Consider the following 12,230-nt stretch of genomic DNA (forward strand, 5'->3'; position numbering starts at 1 on the left):
TTCAAAGATCTGAAGACTGCAACAAAGAAGAGGACCAAGACTTGTTCTCTGCTGCCCCAAAGAGCAGGACTGGCTCCAATGGCTTAAATTACAGGAAGGTAGATTTTGCTTGCAGATTACAAGAAATATCATGTAAGAGAAGTTTGACAAGGAGCTCAATTGCTCGCAGAGGTGGTGGCTCTCCCTCCTTGGAGGTGTTCAGTAGAGGCTGGACAATGATCTCCTGGGGATACTGTCACTTCGCGTTTCCTGCTTCAAGCAGGAGGATGGACTAATTGGCCTGCAAGATCCTCTCTGGCTCTATGTTTCTATGAAATCGAAAGGGGAAAAGGGCTCCACTGTCATCTGTAAGATGAATTTTATACTGCTATGTACTCTGGCTTTCCTCAGAGTTAGAAATTCTTTTACATAGTCAGTTTCTTTTTCGATGAGAGAACAGTGGAGAGATACATTAAACTTTCTTATTACTACTGGTTTTGTTTGTTTTTAACAAAAACATTATTGGAAGAGAAATTATGTCTGAACAGAATTAAGGTCACTTGAATCATATTGTTCTATTTCCCCCTAATTCAGAACTCTAGCTGGGTTTTTTCTGGTAATCTCTTCAAAACCCACAACCAAGACGAAATCTGCCCCAGGGAGAAGCAGTAGTCCAAAGGAACCAATTTATTTTTCCACAACAAGGATCAAGTCTATCTTTACTTCCAAAGTTTAAGAATGCAAGAAACTGACTTATTCTAGTAGACAAGGGCTGTCTACTGCCTACTCTGTCTGATAGCAGTTGTCTGAAACTTTTTCACCCCTTCACCCTGAACTTTGACAGGCACTGAGGAGAGGAGCTTCTGCATGCAAAGTGTGTGCTCTCTGCCAAGCTGAAGTCCTTTCCTGTTCATCCCCACCTCCTTCCAGGTGTCCTCACCAAAGTATTCTTTTAACTTGTGCACTTTTTAAAAAGTTGGAAATCTCACTGGGTGACTGCAGTCATGCTGACTTTATCTGAACTACCTTATAAGACAAGGATGAACAAGATGAAAGACACAGCAGAGCACTTTGCACAGCAAAAAAGTGTGATAGGAATAACTACCAGTAGTATAATATGCAAAGTTAAAATTTAAGAAGCTAATATAACATTTGAACATGCTGAGACCCATGCCCAACATTGGTAAAACGTTAAACCAGCTTTCCCTTCCAGATGTGCGGGACTATAGTTCTCATTGGCTGTGCTGTCTGGGGATGATGGGAGTTGTAGTCAGACACACAATAGGGTGGGGGAAATGGATTTATCCCCTAAAACATTTACTCAGATGTTAATTGCTATAAAATTCCACTGAATTGCCAATTGAAGGGCATCAGTCCCTCTCTCACTATAGCATCCCCTCCAAATGCCACACAGAGGGTCAGGGACCCTGAGGAATAGAATGAACTGTGGTGTGTGGGAAACGGCAGGAGGAATCCCTGGCAACTGGGCAGAGGCACCTTCCATAAATGGAGCACTTAATCAATGGAAGGCTAATCCAGGTCTAACCAAATTTGTACATATACAGTAGGCCCCATTTTACATTCCACCCCATATGCAGATGTTAATCTGGGGCCAGTACCTCTTGTTCCACATGTGGAGGGAGCACATGGATGGGAGTGTGAGAAATTGGCTCTGGTTTCATTTCAGCAGGTTACTGTAGTCATAAAGTCTTGTAGGATCATGAAGGGGTTTCTTTTCTTTTTCTTAAAATTGCCTCTCAAGAGTGGCTTCTAGTAAATGCAAGGGGAAGCTTGAAATGTTCTCCTGAGACTTTTTATCATTACTGAAGAAGAAGAATGCAGACAATAGAAGGAATACAAAATATTGATCTGACAAGATGAAAGTGTGAGAAAACATTCACCCATGGGACTATTGAAAATTGATGAATTTGGAAAAGTGTCAGTGCTAGTTACTGAATGTCTGAATGAAATAATATACTGTATTTATATCATGACTGACTGCTTCTAAGAATATTTAGCACTAGGAATCAACATATGCTGGTTTCATATAAACATACTGGCAAAATTTGTCAATCATGGTTGAAATAAATATACAACATATTTATAGATTTTAGGATTTTAGGATATTTTGACCCCCCCCCCCCAGAAAACTTCTAAGTTGTTCAAATTTCCATGGGTGCAGTGATTATCCTGAGCTGGTTTCATTTGGAAGGAGATCATTAAACCTTATTAGTATTTTGTAATATTTGCATTTATTTAACAAATTTACAAGCAGAAAATAGGCAGGGGGGCAGTTTAAGTATCCCAGTTGTCCACATACCATGACTTCTTGGGCCAGGATGAGCAATTCTTTGAGCTGTGGGTACATACGGTAATGTGGGGAAGTGTTCTGGGCACCACCACAAGATGGTTGCCATGGAGGTTGTGACAAAGAACAATCAATCTGCCCAAAAACCTGTGTACCAGGCGAAGCCAGGGATTGAGCACCAACACACTTCTTTGAATCCAGTTTTTTTGTCTCAGCAGAACACTATTTCACAGCAATCTCAACTGCTGGGAGGTGTGTGTGTCTGTAAGTGGGAGGGATAAGACACGACATCAGGTGTCAAACACCACAAAATTGCAGTCTGTTCTTTTCATACAGGCACTTGGATTACTTTGTTCTTTAGCTGGCAGGGTGGTGGGGAAGAAACATCACCTTCTAATAGAATTTCCTAGTCATGGTTCTAGCCTATGTCTGAGAGCTGCCAGCCCAGTCTCCCTAACAACGGGGATCCTCCTAGCCAGACTTGTCCAACCACTTTGCCCCACTTTAGCAGTCCTCCTTGCATGACCACAGAATCACAGGTTTGGAATGGACACCAAGTGATCATTTAGTCTAACCCCCAGCCTGATAACAATATTGTATTTGATAGCTAGGACCAAAACAATAATGCAACTACTTCCACATGTGCAAAGGGATTTGCAACTTGCGTTTTTCAAATTGCACCCCTCATCCTGTCATAAGTCAAGTGAAACTTCAAAAACTTTGGTGACTTCATTTGCTCAACATTGAAAAAAGCATCAGTCTCACTGGGCACTATCACTATTTTATGCATACCTGAACTACCTCTTTGAATCCCAGGCCACATGGTTGCTTTTTATGATGACAGTTTAAGTTTTATGAAATGAATTTTGAGATAATTACAGTTTGTTAGGGAACTGTATGGTTCAGAAGCAGGACAGAAATATAAGAATGAATGAATGAGTGAATACTGCCTATAGGGAAGAGGATGGCTGTGCAGATGACTTCCTTTGCCAAGAGGTTTCTGGTGTAAGATCTCTGCCTCAAGTTGCTCATTCACTTCTCTCTGTGTTGCTGGGACTCTGGTGCACAGGACGGATCCAGACCTTTGTTCTTGTTGTTTAGAGACATTGGTAAAGCTCACGTGCTTCCAGGAGGGCTTGCAGGGTGTGCAATTTTCACTGAAAAGATGAGCTATCAATTATCAGCTAAAACTGCAGGTATTACAGGGCTCCTAAATTAATTTCCAGCTTCCATTAAAATCTGAGGCAGGCAAGAAATTCTGGTTACTGCACCCCCGCCCAATCTAGCCTCTTGCACCTCCCTCCCTCCTTTTTAACTTCCCCAGTCCTTCCTCCATTTGAATAGCACTTACCTGGCTGGGGTAGCAGTGGAGATGGTGTCACTTCAGCCATGAGAAGACAAAAGAGCTTTCCTTTATCTCCTCAGTTTGCTGGTAGTGTCAACACCCTTTGGGAAAAATCATCCCCCCAGCAGGAACTTCTGAAGCCAGACCAGCTTGGAACACAAGCTGAGCCATTTCTGATGTTGGGGTCAGGGCAGGAGGCAGCCTGGCTTATTTTCCAGGCTGGGGAGCACAATCTCATGTGAGCTGGGGAGTCACCCATCTCCACTCGATACAAGAAGAGTGAACGGCGGCTGTCTGAATTATCATAAAGCAAAGATCGATTGTTCATATGCTTACCTCTCCATTGAAGAAACAGAAAATAGTTGCCACAAGTAAGCCCTAGGAAAGAAAAGACAATAATTCAGGTTGTTCCTGTGATGTTCTGTTATCTCAGCTGTTCTCATCTATGATGCAAGGGACTGATACAGACACCATATCCATTTCAGGTGGTGCAATATGCTTCTGATGGCTGAACACATAAGAAGAGCCCAGTTGGATCAGAGCAAAGCCCTGTTTTTCCCACATCCTGTTTCCCAGTGGCCAGCCACCTGCCTCAGCAGGACAGAGGGCAACAGCTGCTTCCTGCTGCTATTTAGCTGCTATTCAGAGGTGTGCTGACTGTAACCCTAAAGGTAGCACAGAGCCACGTGTGGCATGATCATCCATTAATTTATTTCATCCCATTTTAAAGCTGCCTAACTTGGTGGCCATCGCCGTATCTTGGCAAAGTGCATTCGATCTATAGCTTAATTGAGTGCTGTGTGAAGTAGCATTTCTAATTGCTTGAGTCTTGCAGGAGTTTGGTTAAAACCAACAGGAAGTTGTAGGGATGTTTGTGGAAATGGTACCAGCGGCATTTACGTTTACAAGGGGAATTAGTGGCACATTACTCTAAAGAGTTGTTATCCATTTTCAGAGATGGGGCAAAATCCAACAGGCACTTTTGTGCCCACCAAGACTCTGATTGTGTTGCACAAGCAGCCCCACTGCTCGCATGATAGTGATTTCGTGTTTCCAGGACAACCTTAAAAAAGCAGGAATGCTCATTTAGGAACGAGACAAGTTGGCAGGTATTTTATACAGTAGCTTTGCTAATCTGCCTTCTAGAAAGCATTTCTGCTTGATTACCCTGGGAAGAGCTAAGTCTCCCTTGCAAAAGTGATGGATCTTCCTTGTACAGTGGTACTGGTAGGACCCACAGGGTATGGAAGAGAATCAGTGGGATGGGAAGGAATCGGCAGAGTGCTGCAGGATTTCATCCAGCACAATCATCCTGTAACATAAATGTCCAAATGTCCTGTGACACATACAAGGCATGGCCTGAGCTTCAGCAGTGGCAATGGCAGCTTTGATCCAGAAGCAAACTGAAGCTTGGGACAGGGAATGTTTTCACCAGGAATATGAGGATCAATGTTATTATCTTGATCCTAATCCATGCTCCCTTAATCCTAATCCATGTTCCCTTATTTTAAAAGGAAAAAAACCCCAAAAGATCAAAAACAAGGAATGCCAAACTATAGCTTTAATGAAATGTGTCATTTGACCCTTACAGTGTCCTTGGAAGTAAGTCTTAACTATGTTCAATGGAGCTTATATTCTGGCAAATGTGTGTACGGTTGCAGTGCTAGACAATTTTCTAATACCAAACATTTGCACCCGGGATGGTTGACTCTGTCAAACTCTATCTTGTTGAAGTTCTCTTTTTCCCCAAACCAAATCTGACAGAAATTGGGCTATTGGGTGGTCTAGAAATGTAATAAATAAATATGTTCAATTTCAACTCAGCTCTGAATTGGATTTTGAGCTAAATGAATGAGCTTTTATGCTAAATGAGCTTTTATTTAGCCCGCATGTAAATCCGTACATATTTTCATGGGCATTTTTCAAAATGTAAGCATAATTTACATTTTGTCCAGAGATATTTTATGGACAAAATTGTGCATTTTCTTTGAGAGCACACTTCAATTTCATACCTATCCCCTCCCCTCCCCTGGAAATCATTGCAAGTCTTGGGAATGTACAGATTTTGCTAGTAAGATGCATTCCATTCTACATCTGCTCTTGGAAGGTGTAAATTAGGTATTCTTACATAAAACTGCAAACACAATGAACTCCTCACCCACCCCTTGTTCGTTACTGCATACCACTAATGAAGGCACGGGTCATGCAGTGGCTTGTACCTTGGTCCTGTTCCTTTAAATTCTGTTCTCATTTGCTTTTTTATAGCCACACTGTCTTTTGCAGGAGTACAATAGAGAGCCATACTTGATGACAATAAGCTCGCCCAAATGGCCTTAAAATTAGATTGTAGTTAACTATTCTGTACAGGACAGTGCCAGAGGTGAGGAAAAAGAGCTATGCCTAAAAAGCCTTTACCCTGAAAGAGGCGTTATTTCAATAAGATAGAAAGTAACGGCAATAAATGCAGTAATAAAAAGCAGTAATGTCTGCACAGTTAAGCAGCCAGGAGGACTGTGAAAAGTGTGTATATTTATGGTTTGCTTTTGAAAAGGTGAAATTAAATGGCTGGAACTGGGATCCGTAAACAACTGAGGACAGAATGACCCTTATATGACTGCCTTTCCTTATAAGATAATTATTATGGTGTGTCAAACTTTCCCAGCCTAGTGCCCTTCAGAGAGGCTGGAGTACAACTCCAACAATTCTCAGCCAGCATGACTAGCATATTGGTTGAGGACTGTGGGAGCTGTAGTACAATCCATCTGGAAGGCATCAGGTTGGGGAAGGCTGCTGTATACGAAAATGTGGGCATTTTGCAGCTGGTCATGTCAAGGAAGATGGTAAGGAAGAAAGGACATGTCAGGTGGCCTCAGTGGGAGCTAGTCAATCACAGGACAGTTGTCATCTGACATTCTTTCCAAAGAATGGGATCTACTCACTATTTGCATTAGCGAATGATGCGGGTAATCACTTCCAGGGTGATTAGATTAGTTCTGGTGGTAATGCAGTGATTTGCCTAGTGGGTTGGAGTCAGTTTGTATCTCCCCAACATCCATGCATTCATAAGGTTTGTGGTCGCTTACTATTATAATGTTCATTATTATAATGACAAACCAAAGTATATGATACAATTTGAACAATCAAAAATATTAAGTAAAAGCAAAGTAGTCTTACTACAGGTTTAGCTATGTATTATATTGCTAATAACAAATGATAATTATCATTGCATTTATTAATTCATGTATTCATTCGGGGGTAGACCAAAGCTCAGAGGCAGAGGGCAAGCTTTGTATACACAAAATCTCAGAATTAGTCCCTAGCATCTCCTGTCAATAAAGGATCAGGTAGGAGGTGATCTGCCCTTGGCAGCCTGCAGAACCACTGTCAGTCAGAACTGGCCAGTGGCACAGAACTTCCCTTCTGGAGAAGCTCTTGGGAGCTCCATTTCAGTGGTGGGTGAGGAAAAAAAGGCCTCAAGGCCTAAATAGTCAAAAGGCCAGGGCGAACCCTTTCAGAATCTGTTCCTCTGGCATTTGCAGACATCCTCTCATGCTTGGCCTGGTCTTGGCAAGCGAGCCGACCTGAGGGGAAGTCCATGGACACTCATGGAATGAAGGCTGTGTAACTAGCCATCTCATTCCATGTCAGGAGCAGCAGCACAAAAAGGAGCCACTGCCTGAGGTACAGAAAAGAGGCATTATTTGCACAGCACTTGTGTGGGACTCCATGCCAGGTGATCCCTCATGGACAATCTTCTTCTGTCTCAGGTGCAGCAGCTCAGACAAAGGCTGTTTGTGTGGTGTGGAAGAGGGATTCTGCTTGCACAGAGAATGGGGCTGGATTCCTGATAAGGATCCCACAAACACTGGGCACACTTGCCAGGAGCTCCGACTCTGGGATGCCACAAAGTGGACTGGAGCCTGGGGAGCTGAGTCTGGGGAATCCAATGGATTCCCACCCACAAAACTGATTCTTCAAACATCCCTACTGCATATTTTTGTTCCAAACTCTTCCTGTCGGTAACCGAACCTTAGGAGTGGCATTTCAACATTCTAGAATGGAGGGAAAACTGCATAAAAGCCAACAGAGCACCATACAATCCGTGGGTGGATGAAAGGGGTGTGGATAGGGGAAAGATACAGTTTTTTGGGAATCGCAAAGGCCTGAATTGGCACCCAGAGAGGGCTGGTTCTCACCCCAAGTCAGGGGTTCTGAACCCCTGGAATGTACAGCACTGGGCTAGATAAACCAGAGGTCTGGCCTGATATAAGGTGAGCTCCTAACTCTTAACTATCATTGTGCATTGCTCATTTTTAATGCAATCTAAATGAACAATCAGCCTGTAGTGCACTTGGTCATGCTGATCACACTTGTGCCAAGAAACCAAATCTAAAAGCTGTAGGAAGGGCATGAGTTGCTTACTGCCCAAGAGTGAGAGAAATGACTATCCACCCTGTGTATGGGTTTCTGCAGTAGTAGCTGACCATGTAGAGTGCACTATTCTGTGCAAGGAAGGATAAAGAATTTGTTTCACTTCATTTTCAGTAAATATATACCCAAATGCAGATTACTTCATAAATAGGATGGAAAAATTGGGATTTTTTGGTATTTTGTTATTTTATTTATTTATTTTTGCCATTCTGAAACAATGATATACCTTTCCTAAAAGCTTAGTTACTGCAAGAAAGAACTATAGGCTAAAATATATTGGTATTTTTGGCCTTGCCCTTTTGGCATTCAGCCCCACCCACCACTGGAATGCCCCCTCAGAAGAAACAGAATCTGGCCCTTGGGCTGAAAGAGGTTCTGCACCTTGGTCTCCCAAGCTATTCCCTGGTGCCCCTCACATCTCAAGCATGCTTTGTAATTGTCCATATGATCTCTCCCATAGGCATGTTTGCATAACTCCACTGCTGCTGAGCCACATACTCTTTGCCAGGGCTTCAAATAGATGAAGTTAGCATCTTGTCCCTCCCCCAAGGACTGGCATTTTCAAGTGGCCAACCTGTTAACCATCCTGAAAGAAAGTTCAGGCAGAGATGCCCTTTTGCCTGTGAGAACAGTTCTAATGTATTCTTTCTAGCTAGTTTTCTGCAAATGGATCTTTTGTTTTTGGCTTTTGGGGAGATTATTCACGTCCAAAATGGTGTGTTTACTACCATGTATTCATTAGTTAGATTTATATATTGTTCTTCAAAAGCACAGTTTGTAAATACACAGTAATATAAAATGCAAGCTCCAATAAACCAATCTTATAAATCTCTAAAATTAATCAAAACCAAGCTAGCAGTAAGATAAATGTACTCAACTGTTCAGCAAACAAGACTCAAAAGTGTCATCAAAAGAACTCAAAAGGAAGTGTGAAAAGCTGCATCCTAAGTGACTGTTAAGTGACTGAGACTGCTGAAAATGACTGGGGCACTGCCAATCCCATAATGAGCTCTCCACAACCAGGGCATTGCCCTGAAAAGAACTCAAAGGCCGGGGCTGGTGCATACCAGGAGAGACACTCCCAGAAGTCTTAAGCCCCAGGCTCTTTATGGCCTTATAAATCAACATCAATATCCTGAAAAAGGCTTTGAAGCGTAGGCTGGCCATGCAGATGATGAAGAACAGTTGTAAAACATTTCTGGTTTTGCATGCCATTTTTGTATAATTTTGTATGTTTTTGTTTTTGTTGTGAGCTGCCCCGAGGCTTTGTTGTGATGGGGGCGGCATAGAAATGTTTTCAATAAATAAATAAATACCCAACCGGTGGCATTCTGCACCAGCTGCAGACTCCGAACCAGATTCAAGGGCAGTGTCAGGGCAAGCACATTACAGTAGTCCAGACATGATGTTATGAAGGCATGATCACTATGGGCAGGTTTAAATGGTGAGTGTACGATCCTATCCATGTTTACTCAAAATAAGTCCGATTTTAGTGGAGTTTACTTCCAAATAAGTGTGCATAAGGTTGCAGCCAAAGTATAGGCAAGGCGCCTTAGATATTTTAAGCATGGATCATTTATCTAGGAAATACCATTCCACAAATCAATTAAGCTGGTGCAAAGCTGCCTTCCTCCCATTGACTTAAGTGGCACTAATCCATTAGCTGAAGTCAGCTGTGTTTCTTGGGAAAAGACTCCTCTGCCAAGTAAACCTCCCAGTAAATGCATCACCAAAAAGCATAATCAGCGTGATAATCCCATACCTGGTAATGCATCAGGATATGCATGATATAATCATATATTTCTCCAGCCAGTTTGTTTTCAGGCCTCCAGGGAATAATGACAAACTGGATTCCTAGTAAGGGCACAAGGATTAAAGTGGCTCTCACTGCTTTCATGTACATGTTGGACTCAGCCCGATGCGTGTCTCTCAGTTTTGTTACCAGAACTCGTACAATGTTGAGCAAAAAGAAAAAATTGACCTGCAAAAACAAGTGCTTTTTTATTATTGTCACTTCTTTATCTCTACAAGCAATAGAACCCATCTGAACCCATCTGAACTAGTAAAATATTCAGTCAATCATTCTCTCCCTCCCCCTCTCTCTCTTACTCAAGTTTTTCTTTTTAATATGCATCTTGAAACAAGATCAGTTGAAATTCCATAACATAAAGGTGGTGTCTACTCTAGCTTGTGACACTAGTACATAACGTTAGTTGCCTTCCAGTGAGGAGCTGACTTTGTGACTCTGGGGTTTGTGAAGGAGGCTGGGGGAGTAGGAAAGTAAATAAGAACCTAAGAAAAGGTATGTTGGATCAGACCAAAGGTCCGTCTAGTCCAGCACTCTGTACACATGGTGGGAAACCAGCTGCCCACAGGATCACTCAAGCAGGATGAGTGCAAGACCTCCACCTGCTCAAGTTCCTTTGCACCTGGTTTATGCAGGCATGCCACTTCTGGTAAAGGAGGTAGCATATAGCCCACAAGGCTAGTAGCCACTGATAGCCACCTTCTCCATGAATCTGTTCAATCCTCTTTTAAAGCCATACAGATTGGCAGCCAACACCACTTCCCATGGCAGCAAATTCCACAGTTTAACTATATGCTGTGTGAAGAAGGACTTCCTTTTATCTGTCCTAAACCTCCCACCAATCAGCTTCATGGAATGACCCTGGGTTTGTGTGTTATGGAAGAGGGAGAAAAATGTCTCCCTCTCCACTGTCTCCACACCGTACATTATTTTAAACACCTCTATCTTGCTTCCTCTCACCTGCCTCTTTTTCTAAGCTAAACAGTTCTAGTTGTTGAAGCCACTCTTCACAGGGGAGTTGCTCCGTCCCCCAGATTATTTTTGTTGCCCTTCTCTGTACTTTTTCCAACTTTTTCCCTGTCCTTTCTCAAGCAAGACAACCAGAACTGAACACAATGTTCTATGTGTGGATGTACCAAAGATTTGTATAAGGGGAATAAGATCTTGGCAGTTCTATTTGCTGCTCTGTTCCTAATTATGCCTAGCATGGAGTTTGTCTTTTTCACAGAAGCTGAGTATTGGGCCAACATTTTCAGTGTGCTGGCCACTACTGCTGCAAAATCCCTTTCTTGCTCAGACACTGCTAGCTCAAGGTCCTTGTTGCTTCAGTGAGAACAGACCTTTCGCGCCACTGTGGCCTGATACAGATGCCACCCTGTGACAGAAGGCATGAAGAGGGAGGGAGGAAAAGATGGGAATTGACAGCTACAGCATCTGGAGGACATTATGTTGGAGAAGATGGCTAGGGAAGAAAGGGAAATGCATGGGGGTATAGAATGATACATGCAGCAGACAAAGTAGATGAGAAGGGCTCTCCCCGCACCCTTCATTCTCATAAGATTAGAACCTAGGTACATCTAGTGAAGCTGAATAGAGGCAGATTCAGGACAGATAAAAGGAAGCTTACAAAGTGCATAGGAGAACGATGAAATCTGCTTCCAGAGGATTTGGTGATGGCCACCAATTTAGCTTAGGTCTTTTGTGAAAAGCAGGGACCATTTCAGCTGGCTTCACAATGGGAATGCCCCAAGAATCACCTATGAAAGAGCAATTTGACAAAGTATGGGAATTACTTATATTGAACAAAGTATCTATGCAAATTAGGGATCGCTGAACCCTAATTACAAAGATTGCTTTTCTAAATAGTTCCCATTTTTATAAAATGATCACTTTAAAAGGGGATGTGTTTCCTATATAGTGATTTTTAAGATATTGTGCATTATATATATTCAGTTGATTTTGAGCTCTGTTGACCCTGATAAAAGAATATGCAAGTGAAATTTGGGGGATATATTTTAAGTGGGTGCTTCAGATAATATATTGCTCTATTATATTTGAAAAAGAGCCCTTCAAATAAAGTAATTAAGGGTGCACACCTATGAATTGCACTCTTGGTAGATGGAAGCCTTCAGCAGAATGCAAGGAAAATGCACCTGATTTTCCCCCTTTCATTCTCAATTCCCCCACCTTTTATTTATTTATTTAGCTAACAATCATGTGCATTATATGAAACCAGGCTATAGAAGGAAGAAAAAGAAAGGATACAATGAACCAAAATATTACAATGTTTTGGCTAAGATTTACAAAGATCCACAAGACCCATTGCAAATATAGTATAGATCCCTCTGTATTAGTATAAA

At 42.2% G+C, this 12,230-nt stretch overlaps 1 protein-coding gene across 1 annotated transcript in view; it reads right to left on the reverse strand.

The window, feature by feature from the left end:
- CALCR (calcitonin receptor) overlaps positions 1 to 12,230 on the reverse strand; it is a 105,429-nt gene that overhangs the window by 7,779 nt on the left and 85,420 nt on the right. Inside the window, exons 11-12 of the mRNA XM_044425266.1 lie at positions 9,826 to 10,044; positions 3,969 to 4,010 (exon numbers count right to left, since the gene is read on the reverse strand). Of these exons, the coding sequence (XP_044281201.1) occupies positions 3,969 to 4,010; positions 9,826 to 10,044 (261 nt within the window). The remainder of the gene's footprint in view (positions 1 to 3,968; positions 4,011 to 9,825; positions 10,045 to 12,230) is intronic.

The sequence above is a fragment of the Varanus komodoensis genome, unplaced genomic scaffold, assembly GCF_004798865.1.
Source record: "Varanus komodoensis strain SLA01 unplaced genomic scaffold, ASM479886v1 scaffold15, whole genome shotgun sequence".
NCBI lineage: Eukaryota > Metazoa > Chordata > Lepidosauria > Squamata > Varanidae > Varanus > Varanus komodoensis.